The 17134-nt window shown below is 39.8% G+C and overlaps 1 protein-coding gene and 1 non-coding gene across 6 annotated transcripts in view; one reads left to right on the forward strand and one right to left on the reverse strand.

Annotated features, from left to right (window-relative positions):
- Positions 1–17134, reverse strand: part of TAX1BP1 (Tax1 binding protein 1) — a 67407-nt gene that overhangs the window by 2205 nt on the left and 48068 nt on the right. For all 5 annotated transcript variants that reach the window (XM_075558239.1, XM_075558238.1, XM_075558237.1 and 2 more), the window contains exons 13-16: positions 15345–15470; positions 5712–5895; positions 5228–5376; positions 216–298 (exon numbers count right to left, since the gene is read on the reverse strand). In XM_075558239.1, coding sequence (XP_075414354.1) covers positions 216–298; positions 5228–5376; positions 5712–5895; positions 15345–15470 — 542 coding nt within the window. The remainder of the gene's footprint in view (positions 1–215; positions 299–5227; positions 5377–5711; positions 5896–15344; positions 15471–17134) is intronic.
- On the forward strand, positions 16408–16514 carry LOC142457487 (U6 spliceosomal RNA). Its single transcript, XR_012786215.1, has one exon. It is a non-coding gene; the product is annotated as a U6 spliceosomal RNA (small nuclear RNA).

The raw sequence follows: 17134 nt of genomic DNA on the forward strand, positions 1-17134 counted from the left end.
CGCTGTCCTTTATGAGCATCAGAAAGGTATTTGGTGGGAAGTAAAAGAAGAAATGCTACTCCGTTTCCTAAAAGCATCCATGATTCTGGTTTTTAAATGACGGCAGCAGCCTGAGGGCTTGTTGGCTTCTGCCCCGAGGGACTGGATCAGTTCTAGCTAACAAGCAAGTGCCGGGGACCACACTGAAGAAATGCTACAAAGACAAGAGAACTTACCTGGAGTCAAAGCAAAAGCCGGTGCCAGGCCCACGTACATGTTGACTTGGGCCACCAGGGGCAGAGGACACATTCTCGTCTTCCTACGTTAAAAAAAAAAAAATAAAATAGTAAGTTTGCCATGTTTGAGAAAAGTGAAACTTAAGTGGCTTAAATCATGTACATTTTCTGAGTGGAAAGGAAATAAAAATACACATAAAGGTCCCTTTATTTCTACTTCAAATAATTATGTTTAATGAGTGTAAACTTTAGGAGCCTGTCACCGTGGCCTCACATGTCTTACCTTCTTGAAATGCATAGGAGGCCTCACTGGAGAGGCAGATACGGCAGAGTGTGTGTGTGGTGTGTGTGTATGAGTGTGTGTTGTGAGTGTGTGTGTATGAGTGTGTGTGTGAGTGTGTGACTGTGTATGAGTGTGAGTGTGTGTGAGGTGTGTAAGTGAGTGAGTGAGTGTATGTGTGTGTGTGTGTGTGCGTGCCAAATAGGCGGCAGCTTCTGGAGCCCACATTGAGGCAACTTTGAGCCCTTCTGTTGTTGTTGTTATTGGTTTGGTGTTTTTTTGTTTTGTTTTTTTGGTATCTTAAATAGTTACATAGACTGGTTGAATACCTCATAAAAAGTTAAGGCTACTTTAATCTCATTAATTTGATTTGGAGCTGTAAGAGCCCCCAATGGAAAGATTTCTAAAACAAGTAAATCTAGTATCCCAATTTTTAAAAAAATGACAGTTCTTTATGTTGACAAATGACTGCTGCATATACACAAGTCAAAAATACAGGAAAACTAATAAAATGTAACATGGGAGTATATGTTCTTGGGCACACACATGGCATGTCCAATTGGAAAATACACTATAAAGCTCAGCCACAAACCATAAGGCTAAGCCTTAAAACCAGTTATTTGGATTTCCGCACCTACACCCCAGTGATAGCTAAGGCTCTGTCCAGGCTAACTCAACAGCACGACATGTCCAGCAGCCTCATTCGACTACACGGCCCGTTTGCTTAGTTCTCCTCAGTAGCTCTATTAGCCGCCTCCTGTCACGAACTAGCAGCACATGAACAGATGTGGCTGGCACTGACACGAATCCGTGCATTACTGGGTAATCATCCTAGCCTCAGAGCTGCTACCAATGGACTAATTAGTTTAGTCTGTCATGGGAAGAGGTACTAAAACCAGTATCTGCAGTATGAAATGTTCGTGAGCAAACATGAGGCAGATGAAATATCTCCCTTGGGGAGTACTTCACTGCCACTGTGATCGCTGTGTGCTAAGGCCAAAGTCAACACGTGAAAAAAATGTACCAATGACTAACTTTCATTTGAAACTATAAAACAGGTACCTGTGTCAACATAATACAACCAAATCTGCCTTTTTTAATGAGAAGCTCTCTCAGACATTCATTTCTAGTCCTGTCACAGGCAGTCACTAGTTAGCATTGAATTAGAGGAATGTATGGACTGGTATTGAATGTATGGGTCAATATTGGACTTATGAACTTGATCTGGGCTGGGAATGTTTTCTTAATGTACAATAACTCTGATATAAAGCTCTTTCCTATACACATATAAGTGTCTATAAATTTGTTTCTCTAGTCTACCCAGACAAACAAGGCACACGCATGTATGTAAAAGAAAGACCACAGAATTCACTTAATCCCTTTGATGATGAAATCCATGTTGCAAATTACATCAAAATATTGTGTTAAAAACATTTTAACTGGCATTGTTTCTAATGTTTAATGTATAACAAAGGTATACTATACACAAAGAAACTTCTGACAGACATAACCATACTTAGCTGTTCAAAGCTTATGTACAAATTTGGCTTAAAGACAAGCTGAGGGGTGGAACTTATTTGTAATTTGGTAACTGCCCACAGTAAAAATTAAACCTAGAACTAAAACCATGAAAAATTGCAAGCTGTGAGAAAGACAGATCTAAACCATGCACGATAACAGACAGGCCAGACTCTTTCAAACAGCAGTTCTCAATGATGTGGGGGCCCAGCACTCCCCCCAACCCCCAATCAGATCACCATGAAAATAAAATCTAAAACCTGTCTACCAACAAAAAAGCGATCTCTCTTCACTTTCAATTTCTGGAGTTCTTGTGGAAAGCAATTACTTAGAGGAAATATTAACAGAATGTGTGGGCCTTGTCTTTTGCAGCTAGAGGGGAGGGGGGTTCGGTAAGTAAGGTCTCCCTTGGTAGAAGGGAGCACTGACCACGCCATGAAAACCACCAGGAAGGAGGAGGTGTGCTAAGGGAAGAGGGAGCAAAGTGGCCTCAGAAGGGGAGGGCAGTTCAGACCAGCGCATCACCTAAGAACTACACTAAATGCAGTCTGGGTCTCGGCAGGTCTGGAGCGGGCGGGAGTCCTTCAGTTTCTAGCAGGCTCCCAGGAGACAGCAAGACAGAATGACATTTCTGAGCTGCGTAGGGTTAGACCATTGTCTAAAAATCTGTGTGCTAATGTGCCCCAGGCCACCACAGCAAACTCTCAGGAATCTTTTTGGTTTTAATTTCATTTCCTAGGGAAACCAATGGTCACTTTGGTCATATCCTGAGAATGACTCTACCAGTCTGAGCGAGCTCAGCCTCAACGTTCCAGAGCACTAGTTCCTTCAAGGGCAGCAGCTCTCTGAAAAGCGGGTTTCGGGCAGTGAGCTGCAGGCTGAAAGAGGCGACAGGCTGCTCCTGTAAAGATTACAGCCTTGGGGCCCCTGTGTGGCAGTTCTCCTCTGTCGAGGCGAGTCTCTATGAGCTGATGTCAAGCCCACAAGGGTTTGCAGGTGACATCACTGTAAAGCAGAAAACAGGGTAGAATCTAGATTTTTAAGTCTTGAGTGACCAACAGGCACATACATCCTATTAGAAATCGGTTATTTAAAGTGTATTTTTCTTCAGTTTAAGTACACTACTAAAGGCTACTTGGGTTAGTCATATACACCGTGATTTGAACCACATCACTAAAGCTAACTTTGTGGGTATTCCTCCGGGTTTTCCTTTCACAACAGCACCAAGCCCAAAGCGGTAGGGACGCTGTGAACTAAACAAGTTAGTAATCTGGTTTCTCTATGTTGTGGCCGGTCAGGGCCAGTGAATGAGACACAAACGAACGAGACACAAACTCTGACTCTACCCTCACCACTGATGTGAGCTGGGCAAGCGACTTTATCTCCTTGTGCCCTCTTTGTCCATGCCAGAAGAGACGTGGCAATCGTCCCTGCCTCACGGGCTGCTATGAAGAATAAGGGGGGCGGGTCTGAAAAGCTTGGCACTCGCGGGTGGACATAGAGGACCATCTAGAAACACTCAGTGCCGACGTCACAGTAAGCGATCGTTACTGCTCCTCTTAATTATTGCGCCAAAAAGTCATAAACAGGTTTTGCTCTCTTGTGCAGAGAGGAGGGAGAATGCGGGTGAGGGCACTGAACAGAATCGGAGTGCAGGCTCCCTCAACCACGACTCCTAAGTGTGGGGTCTCAGGGCTAGTGACCACTCCCAGGGTTGAGAAAACAGAAAAGGAATAGGTCAACTAAAATGTACTTTTCTTATTTTCACTAAAATCACTAAAGAAAATATTTCATCAGCAAGTGAATTTTATTGTTGTAATGACAGGAAATTTAAACGAGTTCTGAATGTACATAAAGATTAGTTTCTGTGTGCTGTTAAAAACTGTGTGCCTGCAAAGTACAATCACCAGGGTGTGCATATTAAGAGTCCTCCTGTCTCATTACAAATCTAAGCATGTCAGCAAATGAGCACAAGACTCTAACACTGCTTCTCGTGGGTTTGCAGGAGGGCACAGCACACAGATCAGAAAGAACATTCTGCTAATTAAACGGAAGCAGATGACTACGGAAGAGAAGGGCTCGTCACATGTAACATCTGTGCCAAGAATGATCAGATTAAATATGCACACTGTGAAGTAAAGGTGTGAAAAAGCAGTAAGGTGGTACTCCAGACCTTAAACAGGCTACAAAAGTTCTGACAGTTTTCCTAATTATTCTCAGTAACAGACACAGGAGGCCAAAAGGCAGGAGGAAGAAATACATTTTTCTCCATTATGGGTGTTGAGCACTAGGGCTAAAACCATGCCTGTCTGAACACTGATCAGTTTCTGCAAAGGTTAATAGCAATTAAATGCAGCAAACTAGATGAAATGAGAAACAGGTCATGATACTGCTGTACTTGCAAAGAGCACGATAAAGCATTTTCTTTTAAACTCATCTTACTGCACAGCAAATCCAACATGCATTGTTATGAGGGAAAGAACGTATTTATTAAATGGTTAAGAAACGGCTTCAGTGAAATTTAAAAATTATGACAAGTTACACAAACTAATTCAATTATCATTAGCATTGTGTTGCTACCAAAGAATAAGAACTGCTACCTAAACACTAACGATGTCTAAAGGACTATTTCTAAGAAAGCGAATGCTACAACTACTACATGTAGACAACAGAGTCTAAAAAGTCAACGTGGTACATAAATGGTAGCAGTAAACATATTGCAGCACAATTTGTCAATAACACTTTGCTCTTTGCTTCCTTGAGTGTAGTCTATCTGTCTATATGCAATGGAATAGACGTACATAGTATCTTATTTAATAATTGGTAATTAAAATCAATCTGGTGACTATATTATTCTGAAAGCATTCTGTGGACTTAGTCTTTCACTTGGTATAAATCATAAAGTACACGTCTGAAACTCCAAGCCTATTTTCACTCAGTGACCCAGTGTCGGACAGGGCAGAGCTGCCCGAGGGTTTCCGAGACGGTCCATCTTTATGGGAGGAGAAAGCCCACTCCTTTTCTGGCAGAGCAGCTGGTGGTTTCTGTGGTGCCTTTGTGGTCAGCAGCCTAACATGGAGCCCTATACACTGTTCATCTGCCCAAGCCAAATGCAAGTAGGCCAACAACACGATCTGCACGTGTGTGCCCAGCGCTCGCCCCTCTGGACAAGAGAGAGAACATGAAGGGGAAAGGCTCAGAAAAGAGAGCTTACTTTGCCATCCTCGGGGTCTTCTAAACCATCGGGTCGACTCAGGTTTCGGGCAGGCTGGCTGCGGACAACATTGTCTTCCAGTCCCCAGGAGGGGCCTCTCACAGGTGGCCTTTGGATTTCATCTGGATAAAAAGCCCCATCTGCTCCATCTGCAGTGAAAGTTTTTGAAGACTGTGGTGAAACCTGATGGTCACTCCAACAGAGGGGGTTTTCATTTTTCACCCAGGCTTCCATGCAATGAGCAAAATAGACTGTTATTTCACAGAACGTCACTCTTAACGAGTCCAGTGCCACATTCAACATTAAAGCTATTATACAAATCAAAACAACGTTTGCATTTCCATTGACTGTGCGATCGTTTCTCTGATTCCACTTTTAAAAAGCCTCCAGAGGCTAAGCTCGCCCGGAGGTCCCGAGGATAAAAAAAAAAAAAAAAAAAAGCCTCCAGAATCAGCAAACTCAAAACCAAAAATATTTCGCAAACCTCTTATTTCCTGTGCTGCATAAGGATTGCCATACTGCAGAGCTGGCTGTGTACCGGGCAAGGCGGGAACCTGACCGCTCTGCTCTGAGCACTCGTGGATACGTTGTGAGACCTGCTCTGCACTCTGGGGGTTCAGGCCTTCCATTTTTCTTTCAGCTTGGTTTTCTAGACTCCTTTTAATTTCCTGAATGTAGCAAACACAAAGGTGAGTGAGCAAAGCAATAAAATATTTTATAAGAAGGATAGTAATTAAACATTTAGCCAAGACATAACGATAAAATTTATTTCCCGAGCATGCTTCCAGAATCTACTTGTGAGGACCGGCTCTCATGTTCTTATAAATGCCCCTTCCAAGCACATAAACAAAATCAGAGAGTAGGATATAGCCCAATGCGTTTGAAATGTATTTGTGCCAAGTAAGTATCCTTTACAGCTCACTCGCTGATTTAAGAGAACTGTAGACCTCTTACAACTTGGCCATTAGTGAAAACAAAGATAAACAAATAAGCATTGTTTCAATGGTAAAGCCTATCAAACCTTTAACAAATTAAAATAAACCAAAAACTAAACTTGTGTAAACACTGGGAAAATAGAAGGGGTGAAAAACTCTAGAGCTCATTTTATACGAGACCAGATACCAAAATCAAAGACGTCACCAGAAATCTGCAATCAAATATCTCTAATGAATATTAATTCAAAAATCTAACACATCAGCAAATTAAATCCAACAATATAATTAATGACCAACTGGATTTTATCCCAAGAAAGCAAATTATTTTACATCCAAAAATCAATGCCATCTGTCTAGTGAATAGGGAAAAAGGCATTATCATCCCAGTAGATTCAGATCAAACATTTAAAAATTCAACACCTATGAATTTTTTAAATCAGTGTTTAAGTTAGAAAAAGAAAAATACCTCAACCTCTGATAAGGAGAATCTAAAGAGAAAACCCCACACCTGACTTTAATGAAGTGGCTCAAATCAAGAAGAAGGCAAAGAGGTTTCTTTGCAAATAAGTTATTTCTATAAACCACAAACAAGTCGTAAATGAGTTTTTCAAACTACTACTTGATAAGTAAAACAGAGATTGACCAGACCTGACCCACACTAAAAAGATAAAACATTGCAGGAAAAAAATTAAAGATGGCCTAAAATAGAGATATACCATATTAATGGACTAAAAATGATAGTTTCATAACATACTCTCCAACTTGATATAAATTCAATTCCAAGCCAACTCACATATACACTGACATGCTGACAAAGTATATTGAACTACAAAGGGTTAAAATAGCCCATTTTACAAAAGCACATCGTTGGATGGTTTATACTACTTGCAATTTCAAACTTATTACAGAACTTGGGTAATCCGGGTAGTGAAGAATAGATAAGCGTATAAAGTAGAGCTTGCCAAACTTTTCTGTAAAACCCCAATTTAAAAAAACAACCAAGCAAAACAAAACCCTCCACCATCAAATTGCTAACTAATAGTGACCCTGTAAACCGATGCAGAGTTCTCAGACCCATCCGGGTAGCTGTCGGTCCTGTCAAACCATGACTGCAGTTCGTAGCCACAGAACCACCAGGGCTCCCTTTATCCTATAAAGGCCAGATAAATCCTGCTCAAATTACGCAAGGCATAAATAAATGAGAGTGGCTATGTTCCAATAAAGCCTTTACAAAAGCAAGAAAAGCTTAGATCTGGCTCGCAGGCTGTCTAAATCAATAAAATATAGAAGATCATCTAAATATACACATACAGTCAATTGATTTTCAACAAACGTTTTAAAAAAAAGACTGTTTCCCTGGAGGAAAACAATGGTATCTTCGGCAACAGTTTCCAAAAAACTAGGTAGTAACATGCCAAGAAAAAGAACTCGTTCCAGACACAAAAATTAACTTTAAACAGATTATAAATCATCTGGAGCGGTGGTTCTCAACCTTCCCAATGCCATGACCCTTTCCTATAGTTACATGTTGTGGCGTCCCCCCAAACCACAAAATTATTTTCATTGCTACATTACTGTAATTTTGCTATCGTTATGAAATCGGGTGACCCTGTGAAAGGGGCGTTCGACCTCCAAAGGGGTCATGACCCACAGGTTAAGAGCCGCTGGCTTAGAAGGTTAAAGTTTTGCTCTTTTAAAAGAAAATGGAGAGTTTCTAAAGTTATGGAACTAAAAGATAATGGAATTTTCCACTAACGCTTTGAAACTCCTTTGTAATGTTTTGATGCAAGGATAAGCCACAGATTGAGAAAATATACTTGGCAAAAAGGAGTTTCCTCTGAAACACATGAAGAATTTTTATACACAACCCAAGAGGGCCAACAACTTTTCCCACCCCACCCAGCAGCCCCAAGACAGGTAAATAACCGAACAGACATTTCACAGAGTAATACACAAATGACCGATAAGCAGGTGAACAGATGCTCAGTGCCACGAGCCAACACGTACATCAAACTGAGACCTCGATGAGGTAACGCTACAAACTCACTTAGAATGACTAAAATGAAAAAGACTGACACTACCAAATACTGGTGAGGATATGGAGAACTAGAAGGCACATACACTGCTGGTGGGAATGCAAAATAGTACAGCCTTTAAAAACACACACTTAGCACACAAGCCAGCCATTGTACTCCTAGGTATCTACCCATAGGAAAAATGAACGCACATGTCCACAGAAAGACAAGAATGATTACAGCAGTATTATGCAACAAAACATCTGGACAATTCAATGTCTACCAAGTAGTTAGTGAATTAATGCCCATTAACCACTGAATGGAAATGTTCCATAGGATTCAATTTATAAGAAAAGCTAGAAAGGGCAGAAGGAAATAAATAAGGGCAGAAAAGTAGATCAATTATTGTCTGAGACTAAGGGACTGACTGCAAATGTGCATGAGGTAATTTCTGGAGGCAATGGAACTGTTTACGAATTTGCATATAATGGTGATCCTGGGCCTATAAATAGATTTGCCCAAACTCATCAAATAGCATCTAATGGGTGAATTTTATTCCGTGTAAATTTCATTTCAATAGAGCACTTTAAAATATCGACCAGAGAGTTTATTAACAAAGGACATAAAGATGCAAACTTTCTAAGATACAATTCATCTGGTTGCCTTATTATCCCACAAAGTAGAATTAAGATTCTGTCTATAGTAGCAGTTTCTACCTATATGAATGACCTTAAAATAGAGCTGGTCATCAAGTCTAAGCAAAAGTGTTAAACATGACGAAAAACAGAAGTGAATGAGGCTGGAGAAGATTTAGAAGTCCTTCCTAAATCAGAAGTCATGCACATACTATACTCATATTTAACTGTTCCAAGGCACAGTGGCAAAATTCTTGGGTTGTGGTGGAATGGCATTGCTGCTTTCAAGGATATTATTATCTTAATTATAAGCAAGACTAGTAAAATTTTAGAAAAATAAAAATACATTCAAATACATTCTGCAACCAATTCATTATGCAGAAGGCACTGCACCTGGAAATAGAGATATAAAAATTAATTCTAATGGACTTTGCCTTCAATGGGTCCTGTCTAATGAAAGGCATACATATACACAAATAATTATAGTTGTGGGATCTGTGGGCCGATAGACAAATGGATTTGAAAGGCGATGTGCCAAAATGGAAATGTGTGCTACACACGCAACGTAAGAGACCATCACATTTGGGCTCAGTAAACAGTATGAAGGAGCACTAGTAATGTCGTGACTGCGCTGAGATATGCAAGGTCGGCGGTTCAAATCAACCAGCCAATCTATGGTAGAAAGGCGGGAATGTCTGGTACAGTCGAGAGTTGCAGTCTCAGAAACTCACAGGGGCAGTTCTCCCCTGTCCAGTGTAGCTGCTATACATTAGCATCAACTTATTGCTGTGAGAGGTAGAATGAGATGGCTAGATGATAGGGTCATGATGAGAATACCAGGAGAAGTCTCTGAAAGGACAGGATGTTCCACAGATGTACTTTATCTACAACATAGAGCTTATAAGATTGAGCTTTCACATTGTACAACAGTGCAATGAAAATAGACCTGAGTAAGGTAAATCTAGCAAAGCCATACTGGGCTTACTAAAAGCTAGTAACAGATTCGAGTCAAAATGGGCCTGATGTAAGCATCAGCCCCAGCACTTAACTATGTCCTGAGAAACATACCCTCCTCAAGCCTAAGACTATTGAGAAATGAGCATTATTTATGTTCATGAAACTCCAGAGAACAAAGTGTAACTGCTATGCGGGTTTTATAAGGAGGCTACAATCCTTCCAAGAGCAGACCGCCCTGCCTCTCCACTGAGGAACAGCAAGTGAGTTCCAAATGCTGGTGTTTCGGTTAGCTGCTGGACACTTTAACCAGAGCTTCTGCTGAAAACATAGAGCCCCCCTGCTGTCAAGTAGTCTGATTCAGAGCAGCCTTGGGGGACAGGGTAGCACTGACCCACACAGGATTTTCAAGGCTGCCATTTTTGTGGAAAGCAGACTGCCACATCATTCTCCCTCAGAGCCACAGGCAGTACAACTGAGTTCAAACCCTCAACCTTTCATGTACAACCAACATAACAAACTCAGTCCTACTATCATCCCAATTCTACCTTGCAAATCTGGCTAGACCAGAGGATGTACACTGATACAGATAGGAACCAGAAACACAGGGAATCCAGGGTGGCGGATGATCCTTTCAGGACCAGTGTTGTGAGTGGCGATACTGGGAACATAGAGGGAAGGTGGGTTGGAAAGAGGTAACCAATTACAAGGATCTACATGTGACCTCCTCCCTGGGGGATGGACAGCAGAAAAGTGGGTGAAGGGAGCCATCAGACAGGGCAAGATATGACAAAATAATTTATAAATTATCAGAGTTCATGAGGGAGGGGGGAGCAGGGAGAGAGGGGAAAAATGAGGACCTGATGTCAGGGGCTTATGTGAAGAGCAAATGTTTTCAGAATGATGATGGCAATGAATGTACAAATGTGCTTCACACAATTGATGTAAGTATGGATTGTGATAAGAGTTGTACGAGCCCCTAATAAAATGATTCGTTAAAAAAAATCATATCATAATCAGTCACACTATGTAGCTAGTTTCCCAAAGAATTTAAATCCTTACAGTAAGACACCCTATCTTTCCCGTGCAGAGAAACCAGTGTAAGTGGTTCGTAACCTTCCTAATGCTGCGACACTGTAATACAGTTCTTCATGTTTTGGTGAATCCCCCCCCCACCCCCCGACCATAAAGTTATTTTCATTGCTACTTCATAACTAATTTTGCTACTAGTATGATTTGAGAAAAAGGTTGAAAGGGTTGTTCGACCCTCAAAGGGGTCTTGACCCCACAGGTTGCGAACCACTAAGCTAGTGGGTTTGAAATGCTGAGCTTGCAATCAGCGGCCCATGGCACCAGGAGGTGCCTTTGTTCAGAACTTGGCGAGCACTAAATAGGTGTTCCCTCATCCTCTAAAGAGTCAAAATTCCCTGAAGTGTTGCCATTAGACTTAACAATTGAGAGCATAGCCACGTGGAACAGAGGGAAAACGTGAAAAGGTTAGAGCCAATATTTCTACAAAAGCTTGGCCAAATTAGTGGAGAGGATTATGGTTAATTCTTTTGTGTGTAGACTATCGACTCTTTCAATGAAGTCAGTATTTTCATTCAAAAAAGTGACACATAATTGGTCCAGTGAAACAACTTGGAAGTAATTCCGACCTGAAAGCGAGTTTAATCTTACCACGCTTCCCTTTTACAATGCCTCCTCAACAAACAGGATACGAACCGTAGGGTCAGATGGCAACCAGCTACAAGCAGTTCAAATGCCTATGGAAGAGCCCTGGTGGGTACAGTAGGCTGCAGTTGAGCGGCTAACCTTGAGGTCAGCGATACAAACCCACCAGTGACTGCAGGGGAGAAAGGCGAGGCTGTCTGCCGTGGTAAACAGTTACTGGCTGAAACTCAAAGCCCAGTCTCTCTCTAGCCCTACCTAACCAGAAACTCTGGGGTCAGAGTGAAAAAGTCTAACACGCCCTTCAAGTGACTCTGATGCAATCTCAAGTCGATCGTAGTGAAACTGTTAGTTACCAAATAGGAAAAAAGTACTTGGTACAAGGTTACATATACTTATCACACAGAGGGGGCGCTAAGCTAATACTCAAACCCTGTGGGTTTTCCGAGACTGTTAACAGGAGTAGAAAATGGCATTGTTCCCTTTGGAGCAGGCTAGTGGTTTCAAACTGCTGACCTTGCAGTTACCAACCCAATTCGTAACCCACGATGCCATAAGGGATCCTCTTAAGCTGATACAGTAAAAAAATAAATAAAATAAAAATTTTTTAAAGGGGCGAGGGGGAGATTGTATCGAAAATTGATTTTCAAAAAAAACCCAACCTTCTTACAGAATAGGCCAAAGCCATAACAACTCACATAAAAAGTGCTCAACATTACCTATAACAGCAACAAACGATTAGAAAGCCCAGCTGGCACTCGGGGGGAAACAAGTGTACTTCTCAAATACTTAGTGGGAATACAAAGTTATTAACCTCTTTAGAAGAGAATTTCACAATGTTTAGCAACTTTACACATACACTTGCCTTCCTGCCCAGCGATTTCACTTCTGGGATTTATCCGGAAGGCATAGCTATGGCCCTCCTCCAAACAATGGAAACCCGCATTTCTAGCTGTCTCTTTACCCTCCACCTTTCAGACTCAAAGTCCTATAACTGCACACACGGATTCCTTAAAATACACATGTATGTGATTATGTATGAAGATACACAGAGACTTCAGTTTGTGGAAAAATTCCACTATTTCTTAACTCTATATTTCCACAAACTTTTGAAGCTTCTTCAAATAATCTTTCTACAATATACCACATTCTATTTCTCTGGAGAAGCCCAATTGATACAGGTTCACAAACCAATGTTTTAAAGCATGCACCATATATCAACGAAGACTAGGGGAAGGTTCTTCCAAATAACAGAATGCCATGGCACAGATGTGGAAGTGGCAGTGTAAACAATCAGAGTTTAGCCGTTCTCCTAACAGCCAAGGGGCCCTGGTAGCGCAGTGAATGACACACTGGGGCAACGGCTGCAAACCAGCTCCATTCCACGAGGAGCGACGGGCGGTCTGTTCCCACCAAACGTATGGACTCGGAAATCCCAGAACGCAGTTGCCCTCAGTTCTGTACAGTCGCCATGGGCTGCAATGGGGCTGGTTTGGTCACGTGGAGTCTGAAGGGCTCCTGCTCTTTGGATACATCTTGTCCCCACCGTCCTCTCGTGCACTGGCCATTTGGAAGAACTGGTCACCACGCACAGCATTACAAAGGTTTAAAAGCTAAGATGGCAGGTACACATTTATAAAACTCGTTACCTGCAACTGATGTATGTATATGTATGGATGGTGATAAGAGTTGTATGAGTCCCTAATAAAATGTAAAAAAAGAAAAGAAAAAAATGATTAGGGCAAAGACTGTACAGATGTGCTTTATACAATTGATGTATGTATATGTATGAACTGTGATAAGAATTGTATGAGCCCCAATAAATTGTTAAAATAAATTTTAAAAAATATATATTAATAACATACTCTGATTTCAAGACAACTATAGTTTAAAAATAACTAGGTAGTCATTGTATAATTTGTTACAATAAGAATCTTCAGTTGAAACATTAAGAGACCTATGAATATTTGTTGAAAGAAAGTGTGTTTATGGACTAATGGGCTCATATTAGTTAATGATCTTAGTTATTTTTAGTTATAGAATTTAATACATTTTATTTGCTATAAGAAATTATGCTAGAAATTCACAACACATAAATTATTTTATATATTCCTAGATTTTTCACACCACTGTTTTTTCCCTCTATTTGTGATGTATTATAAATTCTATCCTCTACCCATGGTTAGTGAAGCAGAATTTGATTATGTTAATAAGGCTATATTTAGTGGTATGTAACACTCTTATTTAAGTCACAGCCCTGATGGAATGAATACAAAGGGATTTTCCCCTATATCACTTTTTATCTTATAAGAAATACAGAGAGAGAAAGGAGCAGAGACAAGGGAGCCAACTACTACCAAGAAAGAATTGTTGGGAGCTAAATGAATTCTTTGAACCCAGGACCACTGCCATGAGTGTTAGGATGAATGCTGAGACACGTGGAAGCATTCCAGTGATACCAGACCAATGGTGTTGAACAGACACATGGACCTTCCCCCGCAAACCACAAAGAAAGGTTTTCCCGAGAGCTGGTGTCTAGGTTTCAGGTGTTTAGAATCCTAAACTATGTGAAAATAAATTTCTGTTTGTGGCATTTCTATTCTTGCAGCATTCGTTTAGTGATAAAATCTACATATCAGAAAATGGAGAATTAAAGTTATAAGGTGAAAGAGAAAAAAAAACTCGTTACCTGAAAACTTCATTTTATCCCTGTCAACAAATACTAATAGCACTATCCATTAACAGGCTTACTTCATTTATTTTTGAGACCAGACTGAGAGTTAGCAGCCAATTCCTGATCCACTAGACCACCAGTGCTCTCTCTTACTCGGTCACAGGCTCACTCACTCACTCATTCATTCTTTCTTGAGTCACACCTGCCAAACACCCAAATCTGAGTAAGTAAAATCTATTCTGTTAGAAAATGGTGTACCATGATGAAAGCAGTTTTGATATCAAGACCACCATTACACTTCTTTAGGCAGAAATTATTTGGAGATACTTCATTACACAAAATACTAGAAGGACACGTATCCAAGTACTGGGCATCAATACAATAGGTTTTACTGCCACATTTTCTTAACTGCTTTTAAAAACAAAAATGGGGGGTGGTGAGTTGACATGGTAACATATATACAAATGTGCTTGGCACAATGAATGTATGTATGGATTGTGATAAGAAATGTTAAGCGCCCCCAATAAAATGATTTATTTTTAAAAAAAACCTGTGAATGCATGGGGATGACTACAGTTAACTATTAATACAGTTGTTGTCCATGCCTTAATTCACAATGAGACACCATTCATGTTGCCGCCACTGCTTTTCAACCAACTATGCACTCTGATGGTTCGAGTCCATCTGACCACAGAGAAGTGGTGCAAGCAAAGCACACAGTGCCACGGAGGAGAAGGCTGTGTGCTCCCATCAGGGCTTACAGCCACAGAAACCCTATGCTGAGCTGCTAAGAGCCGGAAGCAACTGAACAATGGGAGGTAGATTTTTGCAGGTAACACATGTGGGTGATAAATTTTTAAATCTTAGTAAATTTTTAAAATTACCAATTCCTTAAGTTACATAACCAAAACAAAGTTAAAGCTCTAAACTGATTTTAAATATACAATCATAGTTTCTTTATAATGACTATGAGGATCAACTTTTAAAAAAAGTAAATCTACAGAATAAAAGCCTTAATGGCAGGTACACATGTATATCTATTCTCTTCAGCTAATTGCTAATGGGCTATATTGAAAACTAACTATAATCAGAAGTACAGTTTATTTATAGATGAAAGTACCATCTCAAAGATCCATATTAAAGCCTTACATTAAATTGATAAAAAATTATAGGTAACACATTTTCAGATGTATTGTCCACCTCAAGTTACCATGTACTGAGAACTGAACTTACTTTACAATTGTCTTCTACTTCAGCTAGTTGAAGTTTCACACTTGCAGTGATTTTCATTTGTTCTTTCCATTTCAATTCCATTTTTGCAAGCTCATCAGCATATTTGTTACATTTTGTTTTCTCTTCCTAAATGAAATAAGTACCACAAAAAAATTAATACCATATAGCAAACATCTTCACCAACATACTTATAGATGAAGAATACTTATAATATTATTAAAACTGAAATAACCACTACGCCCTCGTGGTGTGGTAGTTACGAGTTGGGCTGTGCTCTTATAAGGTCAGTAGTTCAAAACCACCAGCTGCTCCAAGGAAGGCAGGGCTTTCTACGCCTTATAAAGCGTTACAGGCTCAGAAGCTCACAGGGGCAATTCTATTCAGTCCTCGAGGGTCAGCAAACTTGTTAACAGTGACTAACTCCTGATATTTATAATGTTAAAATGTTCTACAGAAAGCACATGTTACTTATTTAAAGGGGGGGTGGGGGTAATAAAAATTATGTTCATAACACTGCTGGTCCCAGGAAATTACAAAAATCTGTGAAAGACAATCTTTAGTCTGACTTCTTACAGACTGCTCTTTTCTACAAGCCAAAAAACCAAAGTGAACAAATAGCGAATTCTAAAAATAATGTGGGTAAGTTCATTTCATTTACATTTGTTTTGTTCCAGATGAAAATTTTAAATTGTCTTGAGTAACAACTGAATAACAATACAGCATGCACACACACACTTCAAACTATGCTAAAAAATTAATATATAGGGATGAGGGCAATGAATGTACAGATGTGCTTTACACAATTGATGTATGTATGAATTGTGATAAGAGTTGTATGAGCCCTAATAAAACAATTTTAAAAATTTAACATTTAGGTTCACAGACCTACATGTAAACCTAAGTATAAAATGTATATTAAACAACATGGAGAAAATCTGTATAGCTTTGGATTTTACAAAGGTCTTAAAATTTAAAAGGCAGAAAACATAAACGAATAAATTAGCTATACACTTGAAAGTAAAAAAATTTGTCTTCAAAAATCACCATTAAGAAAAGAAAAACTGTGCTTGCTTCGGCGGCACATATACTAAAATTGGAATGATACAGAGAAGATTAGCATGGCCCCTGCGCATGGATGACACGCAAATGCGTGAAGCGTTCCATATTAAAAAAAAAAGAAGAAGAAAAGAAAAACTAAGACTCATGTGAGAAAATATTCATGCTTTGATCAAAAAGCTTTTACCCAAAAAGAACTCTTACAACTCAATATTAAGATAATAACCCTAATTTTAAAATGGAAAAAAAACCACACAGAACTTTCACCCCCCCCCTCAAAAAAAGCTTGTATGCAGGACTCGTGAGCTATTAAAAGGTGAACTTCGTATGCACCTTCACTGGGGATGCAAGTGAAACCACACAGGCTAGCACTACACGCTCACTGAAGGGGTTAAAGTACAATGACTCCCCGTCATTTTCCACTGCTGGTGAAATATAAAATGGTACGACCACCTTACAAAACAGCTTGGTATTTTCTTATAAAATTAAAACATTCATGCACCATATCGTCTGGCTATTTCATTCCTACATATTTACTCAAAATTGACAGAAGACTTAAGTGTAAATGTTCATAGCAGCTTAATTTGTAACTGATTAAAAACTCAAAGTAAATCGAATCCCCAATGCCTAATGAATGGATAAACACGAGTTAACTACTTCAACAACAAAAAGGAATAAACTGCAGATATAAGCCAAATGGTGGCTAAATTTAAAAATTATTAATTAGATTAAAA

Source organism: Tenrec ecaudatus, chromosome 9 (assembly GCF_050624435.1).
Source record: "Tenrec ecaudatus isolate mTenEca1 chromosome 9, mTenEca1.hap1, whole genome shotgun sequence".
Classification (NCBI taxonomy): Eukaryota; Metazoa; Chordata; class Mammalia; order Afrosoricida; family Tenrecidae; genus Tenrec; species Tenrec ecaudatus.